Raw genomic sequence first — 11,283 nt, 5'->3', positions numbered from 1 at the left:
CTGCAGACACTCTTCATTCAATCTGCTGCTGCTGCGGTTGGCGCAAACGCCCCGATAAGAGAAAACACACACACACACACACACACACACGCACGGAAATTAAAGGGACAGTGTGGAGATGTCCGCGGGACTCTGACATCATCACCTTTATGTGACCGCAGGAGAGGCCCCGGCGCAGCCCAGTAACACTAAAACAAAATAAACATGAGGATGTTTATCTAAATAAAACAAATCACACAAAATACCTTTAAGTGTTAAATTAAATTAAATGTACTATTAACCGTATTTCTTAGTCATTAAATGTGCTACAAATAATTTATGTTTGAATTTGTGAAACCATGCAGGGACGTAAACATCAGTGAAAGTTCATGTTTTAACCCTTTACATCAAAAATCGAACAATGTCAGCTGCACAGATTTTAAAGATAAAGTCCTAAACTTGAGCTGCAGAGGGAACATTTCTACTGTTTACTGTTTAGTCTCCATGTGACCATAAACAGCTGCAGATATAATGTTGTTGTTTCCCTCACTGACACAGCTGCTGCTTAAAGAAGCTCATTTTAAATCTGTTATGCAGTTTAAGAAAAATGACCTTTTCATTTTTTACCTCCTGCCCCCCAAAATAACCACAAATCCCACAAAACAAATAAGTAAGAGCAGCACCAGCCCTTTGTTTGGAGCAGAAACTCTTTTGTTTGAGCAGGAGATAAAAGTTTTTTTTCTCACTTTCACTTCCCACACAGTGCTGCTTCTGTTGGTGCAGACCTGTGTGTATTACTGTGCTAAAAGAAAAGAGCGAGACCAGTTAAACATCAACCAACAGCGCTACATGAAGAGCGCCGTCCCCTGAAGTTTGGTGTATTAGACGTGTTTTATGTTTCCTTTTATCAGGAAAACATTGATGTTCAGACATTTTACAAGCGGATCCCACATAAATCCACTCAAACACACTGATCTGCTCCCAAATGTATTTCAGACTGATGTCAGCATCATATACAACTCATTTTTCTTTAAGCCGATGCATATCTCAGAGGAGATGAGATTAAACTGTCCCTTAAATCTTCATAAAAGTCCGCCTGGGTTCTGTCTCCAGACGTCGTCCGGCTGATTTCCCACAGTTCTACAATGTAAAAGTTGGACCTCAAAATAACACAGAGCTAAAAGCAGCACCACGCCCCCGGAGTTCATCTTCAAAATGATCTGTAAAGTGCCATGTTGCAATAAAATGATAAAAGATTTTAAGATAATAATAATAATAAATACTGTCTGTACGACTTTAGCACACATGCTGCCGAGCGGTCCCGCTGTGTTTGCTCTGGGTGAGTTGAGTAGGAGTAGTGTTCAGTCTGAACTGTTTTTGGCAGGGAGGAGTGCAGTTTGTGGAGGTTGGGTAACACTGCAGAGTTTTCCAGTGTTACACCTGTTTCTTTGTGCTTCTGTCGCCTTCTAACCAATACTCTTCAGTCTGCATCTCTGTGAGGCGGGAAAGTGTCCTCTGGAAGGCAAATCTTTCTTCCTCTCCACTGAAGATGGACAGACTGCTGGCTTCCTCCTGTCAGAGTGCAAAGATTACAACTTATAACAAACATACAGTCACTGTAGATACATGAGAGGACTTTTCTCACGTCTTTATTGTGTTGGTTTCAATGCATGTTTCATATTTCTGTCTGGTCTTAAAGGTAGGGTAGGAGACTTTGAGAACTCAGTGAGAGTCAGATTCTGAAAGTAAACACACGCCCCTTTCTTTTGGAGCTCAGCCCGAGGCCACGCCTCCAATCACATGGACGCACATCACCTGAAGACGAGCTGCGGTCTGTGACTTCGGCCATCATGCACGTACCTCTCTGGTGCGCACAGAGCAGGAAGAGAGTGACAACCAGCTAATACTCCGCGCAGGGTCCACCCGGAGGATTGGCTGATGTTTTTAGTGTTTCATAGCTTCCACAGATCATTCATATTCTTCGTTTTAATGGGAAACTGCTGAACTAATTGGTTGCTATCAGATTGTAAAGAGAAGTTACACTAATTTAACAAAAAGTGCATCAGAATGAAATCTCCTACCCGACCTTTAAAGAAAACAGGAAATGATACAACAAATGCATCACTGAGGAGTGAGCAGACTTTCTGCAGCTTGAATGAAAAGTCAATGCTTTGAAAGACTCTACTGAAAATAAAAACCCAGCAGCTGCACCTCTTACCCGTTTCAGCCCGAGATCGTCCATCAGAATATGGCTCTCGTCGTGGCTGTGGTCGAAATCGTGCACAAAAATGTCCTCCAGCGGCTCGTCAGCAAGAATCACCACCCGCACCTGAATCAAAATACGATTTATCATTTAACCCTCAAGAGTCCGGTGCTTCAGTCAGACGAATGGGTGCAGAGTACCTTATGGTCATAGAGTGCGTCCACAAGCGTTATGAGCCGCCTGGCTTGAGTTTTTTTGTTGAGCGTCAGCTGAGGAATGTGTCGAATGAAGACTGTGTCAAACAGTCTGGATATCTCCAGGTAGTCACTGGCACCTAAAGGCTAAACCGGACATTTGAACACATGTTGAGCAAGAAACCAAAATCTGCCAAATCCCACCACACGCTGGTCATAAATGTGTTTTCACTAAATCAGGTGTGCTTGTGTGTTTCTTTTGATTGATTCGGCCCTAAATGTGAGCCTGTAATTTAACCATTTAATGCAACATTGTTTGGAAAATTCTGAGGAAACTGTATAAAATGAAATTTTATGTGTTCTTTATGTATTTATGATGTATATATAATACTGCAGGAAAAGTGGAGCATGCCACTTTCAAAAACACACCAAGATATCCATTGAAATCAGACTGTAGCACGTCTTAGAGCTGCTCAACTCAAATCAACACATGTTTAAAATGGGACTTACTCTGTCACACAGCTCCTCAAACGTACAGTCTGCGATGGTCCCACACGCTTTGTTCAGACGGACCTTCCTGTTGTGGACGTTCATAACTCTCGGTCGTGTTACTTTAGGAGGAAAAACAACACAGTAAACTAGAGGGGGAAAAAAAAAATCAACAAAATCTCACATTAGCTTTGGGTGAAACATGAACTTACTGTCATTCTGTTTAAAAGCCAGTTCATCAAACGTTTTATCAAGTGTCGCTTCCACATCAGGCTCACTGGACCTGTGATAAGAGTCACAGAGAAACTCCAAAGCAAAAATCCAGAGCAGATTTTTACCATTAGGTTTACAGCCAGCATTTCTTACAGAAAGTAGAGTTTTCCAGCTAACGGTCTGTTCCGTCTGCGGTAGTCTATCCCCGAATCAAGGCGAATGGTTTGGCAATATTTCTGCAGGGGAGGTCCAAACCGTTAGTGTCACACATACAAGCAACAGCAGACGAGCTTAATTTGTTTATTTACCTGTAATACGGCAATAAAAGGCACAAAGTTGACTCTCTGCAGCCCATTTTTGTACAAGTCTGCGGGAAGAAGAGAAGTTTTTAAATGATGAGTTAAATGAACGTTTTCTTTGCCGGAAATACATCAAATATTTTTTGATTCATTATTGCTGGAAAAGCAGCTCAGCTAGTTTGAGATCTAAACTGCTCCCAAACGTGTTGTGTGCACAGACTTCATTTACCTTCAGGGGGGCGATTCGAAGTGGCCACAACAACAACACCGTTCAGAAACAGATTCTCAAAGAGCTGCTTCAGAATCATGGCGTCTGCAATATCAGTGACCTGGAATACACGTCAGAACTGCATCACCTGTGGACTGCTGCCATTACATGGCACAGGAGATAACTACTGTGAGTGACAGATCTCTTAAATTACCTGAAACTCATCAAAGCACAGCAGACAAGCCTCCTCACTGATCTCCTCGGCAACAGGAGCGATGGGGTCGTAGGATTTGGCCATTTTTCCCGCTTTCCTTTTCGGCATGCTCTGTTTTAGCCGGTGGATCCCTGAAGACAGAAAAGAGGATGATTTTAACATTTAACTTCAGACCCTAAAATATTAACAAGGCTGCAAAGTGTCATAGATGTATGGCTTTCTCACAGATTTAATGACCTGAATTAATGATGAATAAATGACTAATGCTACAAAACATGTTTAGAGTGGAAATGAGGAATTATTCAAATTTAATTGCTGCAGACTCATGGATTCCTCAACCAAGTCATTTATTTATTCATGCATGCATTTGTGCTTTATCTGCCACCAAGTGGCTGCTACCAGAAGCAGACAGAGGTCCAAAGAGCAAAGTGCATCGCTTCACTTTTAATTGTACTCACTTTTATGAACGTCTAACATGAAGCCGTGGAAGTGAACCCTCTTTTTCTTTTCTGTCTCCACATAATTATAAAACATGTCCATCACCATAGTTTTCCCCGTGCCTGAGAAAAAGAAAGATTATTTAAATTAGTGACAAATCAAAAATACAATCACAGTCAGACGGACAGTTCTGTGGATGTTTCTTTTACCAACGTCGCCGTAGATGTAGTAGCCATTTGGTGGCTTCGGTTTGGAGAAAAACTGAAAGGGACAGATGAAAAATTAGAAAGGAAGATATGTTGAAAATTGTCAGGACAACATCAGTTAAAAAAGGGTTTGTGTGCCTCCACCTTGGAGAAGATGGATGTCGGCGTGTTGCTGTATCCTCTCAGAGTTTTGTGCAGCTGATCTAGTGTCTGCAGCACTGTCTTCTGGTGCTCATCCTCCCGCAGGGTCCCGTCTCTGATCAGGCCGTTGTAGTGATCCAAAGGGCCGCTGAACCCGGCAGCACTGAAGCCATTCCCCTCCTCCTCTGCCTGCTTGGCTTTCACCGAGTACGCTGTGTGATCGTTAACAACACGTAGAGTGACAGTATTAGCTCCTTTGTGCTAACTTTACGTCCCACCGCGACTTTAGTTTACAGAACATTTTGTACACAAGCTAACAAACTGTAGCAATACTAGCAAGTTGTTTTAAGAACAGTTTATACTTGCAGAACGTGTTAGTGTAAAGGTGAGGTTGGGTTGACTCCTCAGTGAAAACCCAGGTTAGATTAACGGACAAACACTTTTCATACTTTAAATATACTTTCAAACACACCTCACCTCGTCTGCAGAAGTCTGTCAAAGACTTAAGAAGCTTCCCCGATGAATACTGCTCCTTCAGAAGACACCTAAACCCCGCTGAAGCTGAGGGTGACATCTTTAAAGACAGCGGTATGCACGCCGCCATCTTGGTTTCTAGCGTTGTCAACATAACTTTATTAGTATACACGTGACAAACGGAAGCATTGATTCATCTTAGCCAGCAGAGGGCGACAGATCATTTATTGGCTGAAATCATTACTGTTGTAAACATACAGCGTTCATACCAATAAATATAGTAATGAATAAACAGCCAAAGTAAAACGGAACCAATTTAATAGGCCTATAAAATAAATATAATATAATATAATATAATATAATATAATATAATATAATATAATATAATATAATATAATATAATATAATATAATATAATATAATATAATATAATATAATATAATATAATATAATATTAGAAGCTAATTTAACAATATAACAATATATTAAAATAAACAACTATACATAAAACAAAATATTAAAAGCACATAAACAAATAAATAAATAAATATTTTAATAATAAATAAAGTATTTGTCTATTTAACTTGGTATAAGAGAACAGATGTTTAAAATTGAATTGAAAAAAATTACTTGCTATTATATAGGGTAATATCACTTTAAAAATGCAGATTCTTTTTGATTATTTTGAATTTTCTGTCTTGTTTTTCCAATAAAATGTTATATATTAAATATATCCTTAGTTTGCTATCATGCATGAAACATTTGGACAGCTGCAGCCAGCAAAGGATATTTTATTCAGACAGAAATGATCGTTCCATGATTGTAATAGTGGTCAAACACTAATCAACAAACCGATCAAATCATCCACTATAATCACTGAGGATCTAAACATAATATGGAAACATTACACTTATTCTTTGTCATCATAATTAACAGCAGAAACTCTGCTTCGGTCTAATTATACGTCCACAGCATTGAGCCAGGACAAAACATGGCAGACAACTGTCAGGGTGTTACAGGGCTTACAGGCTTGTTGCCATGACAACAGAGGAGCTCTCCCCCCTCTCTCTATAATGCACACACACACATACTGTCACTCGCTGTCTGTCTGACTCCGTTGTACACACACACACACACACACACACACATACAGTATTACACTGGAATCCGTCTGTGCGCTGCTACTGGAAGCAGGATCCTCCACATCTCCACATCTGTTTTGGATGGTGAGTGTCTACTGACTGGTTATTGTTTGTTTACACTCTCTTCTTTGATCTGCTTAAAATAAGATAAATCCTGGAGGTATAAATCACCTCTTGCTTCCGGTGCTGTTGCTGCATGATGCTTTCTTTTTAAAGATGAGGGTGGAAGCTGTCATCATAATGGTAATTCATAGCTGGGTAGCCATGGTGAAGTCAATTTCCCCCTCCCTCTGCCACTGCTGAATGCATTAGTCTAATGAGATGTCTGCAGCCTGTGTGCCGAGCAGCAGCAGCGGCTACGGCAGCGGTGCTGGTGGTAGTGTGTTAACCAAAAGAGGACACAAGGAAAAACAAGCCCCACACAACAAGCAGAAGATGGCTTTTCCTGCATTGTGAGGGATTTAGCTTTATAGTCGCCTTTAGGCTCCTGGGATTTAAAACAAAAGGGGCTTGGCTCTTGGGCTTTCACAATAGAAGACAGCAGGTAATAGTCACCCCCGCTCTCTCTCTCTCTCTCTCTCTCTCTCTCTCTCTCTATCAGGTTTATTGGTGTGTTATCAGTGCAGGATGGAGGTGCTGTTTCCTCCACGGTTCATGCATGGCTGCCTTTTGTGTGCTGTTTGACTACCATGGGGTTCTGCTAAATGCTGCTCCGCTCACCGCATAGCTCAGCTTCAGTATTCTGCAGTGTTTGGATGTTGCTGTTGTGCATCTCTGCTTCCTGTACGTCGGCTCTAAATTGATGCTAATGCTGCTCTCTAGGATGTAGCTGAGGAGAAGGAGGAGGAGGAGGAGGAGGAGGATTAATGTGTAAAGTAAAGTGCATGTGCCTTTCAATGTGTATCTTGCTTGAAGCTCAGTGCTTGTTTCCCTTTGTCTACAGCTCCAAATGAGTGTACCTGCAGCAACGGCACAGAAGTCAGACAGCAACAACAGTGAGATGCAATCAGCTGCAGTGGCTCCCTCTTTCATCCCCAGCCAGTCGGGGAAGATACCGGGCAGGAAGAGAGGGAGACCCCCACTCCGCAATGTCGCCAAGATGGATTTTCCTAACAGTTATCCTGATTCGCTCCCTCCGCTCAAAGTGCCGAAGAAAAGGGGGAGAAAGCCGGGCTTCAAGGTCAGCCAGATGAAAGGGGAGGGTGGGAGAGACAAGAGGGGGATGAGAGGTGGCTGCAGTGTGTTTAAAAATGCATGTGTACACAGACAGACAGACATACAGGCTCCATGCTCTTCAGATTTTGTGGGAAACAAGAGAAAGAGTTGAATTATTTTTTATGACTTAAGATTTAAGATTTAAGATTGAGATTTAAAAGCTGCAGTGCTGTATTATCTTCCTCCATCTATCTCTGACAAACACTACAACTGTAAAACTCCTTCTCCTGCAGCTCAAACCCAGGATGGTGATGACACCACTGGCTATTTCTCCACCTAGCAGCACCCCCGAGCCCGATATGAGCTCCATTCCTCAGGATGCTGCCACCATCCCTCACTCTGCCACACCCCAGGTGCTCACAGGTAGGTTACAAAAACACAAGATGGATTAATGGTGTGGGTTTTCTTTTTCTTTTTTTTTTTGTTCACTTTGCACTCGCTATAAAGGTCACCTTCTCTCTCCTTCCTGTGGTTTCAGTCTGTATCTACATCAACAAGCAGGCCAACACCGGCCCCAACCTGGACAGGAAGAAGATCCAGCAGCTCCCTGATCACTTTGGCCCCGACCGGCCCTCTGTGGTGCTGCAGCAGGCCGTCCAAGGCTGCATCGACAGCGCCTTCCAGCAGAAAACAGTGTTCACGCTCCTCACGCAAGGTTACGGAGGAGAAAAAATATCAGGTGTTGTACCAAGACCGCACTCAGGTGTTCTTCTCTGCTTGTTTTTAATAGCTTCTTTAACACTTTTCCATGAGGTGGTTCTCAGAACAAGTCATGATATTATTCTAACAGTTTGATTTGGAGGAAGCTGCATTTTGAATGGTTCCCTGTTTTGCTCTCGCAGCCACGTTTGATGGGAAACAGCATCTTCTGAGCCTCCCTGTGGTGAACAGCATCGACTATGTGCTTCGCTTTCTGAAGAAACTCTGTCGCAGCTTGCACTGTGAAAACCTCTTCAGTGATCAGCCCATTACCCAGCACAGTGGTGGCTCCTACCACTCAGATGGTACATCAAAACCTTTCCGCCATTAACACACATTAACAAATTCTGGATATGTTTTTTTTTGTCACCAATAACGTCTCGTTGCTTTTCTGTAGCAGAAACATCCATGGCCGAGGACTACCACTTAGACCAGTCAGATGGTAAGCGCTACTCAGTCGACCCCGGCGATTCTGCTTTCAGCTCTATAAGCTCGTCCTACTCTCCAAAGTCCTACGGTTTTCGATCATCACAGCAGTTCTCCAACGGCTCGGCCTCCATGAGCATGTGCAGGCAGTCGTCCACCAGCCCAAACACGTTCCCAGAGAACAACAGGACAGGTGAGAGCCCCCCAAAGGCCAACAAACTCTGAACTACAGCACGAAGTTTGCACTGACAGTAGAAGACTTTCCAACTTGACTCCACTCACTTCGCTACTACAAAATGGTCATGGACACTGCAGGGATGCCTCTGCTTGTTTTTTCCCCCGAAACTAAAGCTACTGTCCTTTTCTTGGTATTCCAGGTGGCTATAATGCATCTCCAGAATCCCAGGAGTCCAAAGCTCCACCCAACAAGGACCCATCCACCTGGTCTGTGGAGGATGTAGTCTGGTTCATCAGGGATGCGGATCCCCACGCTCTCGGGCCTCATGCAGACGTCTTCAGGAAACATGTAAGTCTGTCTGTTTTTTGTCAACATGCAGCAGAAGCGAACCTTCATTTCTCACATGCTGCTTTCCTCAGGAGATCGACGGAAACGCTTTGTTGCTCCTGAAGAGTGACATGATCATGAAGTACCTCGGACTGAAGCTGGGGCCAGCCTTGAAGCTTTGCTACCACATCGACAAACTAAAGCAGACTAAGTTCTGAAAACTGTAGTTCCTCCATTACATCCAGAAGAACATCTGCGGACCACAGGTCAATGAGCCAATGGGAAGAAAGCACTGGAGTGTCTCCAACACATCACAGTTGTAATTCTGAAATTAAGGGTAATAAAAAAGGGAAGTGCAGTTCCTTAAATGTCCACTTGAGGCTGCCCCATATATGAGCCACCTTTTTTTGGATCAGTTATTGAGTTAGGCTAAGTCGCCAAGACGGTGACACTTCGCATGAACTGGCAGGTTATGATCTTTTTTGCCACTAGAGGGCAGTAAAGCAAGCTACATAACATCACTTCTTTTAAGTATTGACTGTCTTTCTGGTCTCCACCAACCCTTTGTTCAACAGCTACTACTGTTACTACTACAACAATTGTTTCTGCTGTATAAGCACACATGGACAAAGAACCTAAACATCCGACAGCTAAACTATTGTCTGTTCAGCCTCGTGGACCCACCCGGAGCAACCAAGAGCAACTGTACAGCCCTTCCTTTCTTCCCATTGGCTCACAGACTCATCACTTTGATTCACCTCATACATTTTATGAGAGATTTCCATGATGTCAGGTAGTGATAATCACATCTTCATCTTTACTTTGGGCACAGATTTTGAACTAAAACCTCCAAATTGTGGAGCGCATCCTTCATAAACATCAGTGTAATCAGTAACAGAAGGCCACTCATGACGAGAAATGTATGAGAGAAAACACTTTATACCTTAAAAACTCACATGTTCTCACTATACGATCTTGTTTACCTAACATTAAAAAAAACATATCTATAACTGTGCTGACAAACGGTGCATTTAAATACAGCATTGCTTTTCGATCGAGAGATTTAGAAAATCATTTTGATACTATTTTTTCACATTACTGTTTAAGGAAAAAAAAGTAATGTTCCCATTTGAATTTGTCATCTTTTTCTATTATAATTTTAATATTTAAAGCAGTATAACCTAACGAAACAGAACATTAGCCTACATTAGCTCTCCTGTAAATAAACAGTATATAAAGAAAAGCGAGAGCATCGTGAACGTGATATATTTATGTTTTAATATGCAAGATTGTTACACGCCAGTAATCTGCATCGCCTCTTTGAACATTTTCTTATTTCATATGTTTTTATTAAGCATCAGTGTTGATACAGAAGTCGTCAAAAGACAGGAAACAATTAGATATTACAAAACGGTCAAATGTAAATGGTATATAATATAATATTGCTTTTGTATGCCACTTTTGGCGTACAGTATGCATCCTTTTTTAATCGATTAACCTTTGTAAGTGAATGCTGCTGTAAGGATATTACATGTAAGCCATGCTATAGTGAGATCAAAACTGAGGTGTTTTATTTTGAAAATCACTATGAAAAAGAGTTTTAGAGAGCGTATCGGAGCTCTGCGCTGGTGCTAAAAGTTATCGACGTATTTAACTGTTTGCTTTTGTGTTTGTGAGATGTAAAGGAAACCTTATGTGTATGCTGTATTGTATGTGAGTATTAAATTAAGAATTCATCTAATTTACGAGTGGACTTATTTATATATATTTTGAAAGATGGATCCAGATTTGGATTTGGGTCCACACATCTGAGAATTATTTTGGCTTGGGGCCTCATCTGTTCTTCAACACACATGATTTGACAAAGGTGACCTATATCTGTGCTGCTCAAACTGAAGTGTTCCTCGTGGGGCCCCTGAGAGGTCCCCATAAATCAGAAACAGACTCACTTCTCAAATGTTTTAGATGATGGTATCATATGTTAAGAGTTCTTAAGCAGAGCGGAGTATCGGGCTTACTTTTGGCGCTGTTAAGTTCTAAAGGACCAGAACTCAAGGCCAGAAAGGTCAAACTACAGGACAGCTTTGTGTAACATAAAGCCAAAAAGACTGAGAAAATACAAAACAACTAACCAAGGCAGCAAAAGTAACGCAACCAAATGATGAACTAGTAAAAGATCAGACCACGTGGACAAACCTAGTTACACTGAGGACACTGGAAAAGACAGGAAATCCAAAG

General features: G+C 41.8%; 2 protein-coding genes across 3 annotated transcripts; one reads left to right on the top strand and one right to left on the bottom strand.

The window, feature by feature from the left end:
* Nucleotides 1–604: 604 nt before the first annotated feature.
* Nucleotides 605–5,196, bottom strand: afg1la (AFG1 like ATPase a). Its single transcript, XM_028394626.1, has 13 exons — nucleotides 5,062–5,196; nucleotides 4,588–4,796; nucleotides 4,447–4,498; nucleotides 4,258–4,359; nucleotides 3,800–3,930; nucleotides 3,607–3,706; nucleotides 3,387–3,445; nucleotides 3,232–3,314; nucleotides 3,078–3,148; nucleotides 2,887–2,987; nucleotides 2,383–2,523; nucleotides 2,198–2,308; nucleotides 605–1,551 (listed from the first exon to the last, which is right to left on the bottom strand). The coding sequence occupies exons 1-13, from the start codon at nucleotides 5,186–5,188 to the stop codon at nucleotides 1,414–1,416; spliced, it is 1,425 nt and encodes a 474-aa protein (XP_028250427.1). The 5' UTR covers nucleotides 5,189–5,196; the 3' UTR covers nucleotides 605–1,413.
* A 1,020-nt stretch (nucleotides 5,197–6,216) lies between these two features.
* LOC114426967 (sex comb on midleg-like protein 4) lies at nucleotides 6,217–10,068 on the top strand. Of its 2 annotated transcripts, none has more exons than XM_028394630.1 (8): nucleotides 6,217–6,284; nucleotides 7,144–7,380; nucleotides 7,649–7,778; nucleotides 7,894–8,094; nucleotides 8,258–8,419; nucleotides 8,512–8,733; nucleotides 8,918–9,066; nucleotides 9,138–10,068. In XM_028394630.1, the coding sequence occupies exons 1-8, from the start codon at nucleotides 6,282–6,284 to the stop codon at nucleotides 9,261–9,263; spliced, it is 1,230 nt and encodes a 409-aa protein (XP_028250431.1). In that variant the 5' UTR covers nucleotides 6,217–6,281; the 3' UTR covers nucleotides 9,264–10,068. The 2 variants fall into 2 exon arrangements, with proteins under 2 accessions (XP_028250431.1, XP_028250432.1); XM_028394631.1 differs by lacking the exon at nucleotides 6,217–6,284 and adding an exon at nucleotides 6,578–6,744.
* The last annotated feature ends 1,215 nt before the right edge of the window (nucleotides 10,069–11,283 follow it).

The sequence above is a fragment of the Parambassis ranga genome, chromosome 22 (assembly GCF_900634625.1).
Source record: "Parambassis ranga chromosome 22, fParRan2.1, whole genome shotgun sequence".
In the NCBI taxonomy this organism is placed as follows: Eukaryota; Metazoa; Chordata; class Actinopteri; family Ambassidae; genus Parambassis; species Parambassis ranga.
Note: the sequence above shows the minus strand (reverse complement) of the source record. Positions and strands in the feature narration are given on the sequence as shown.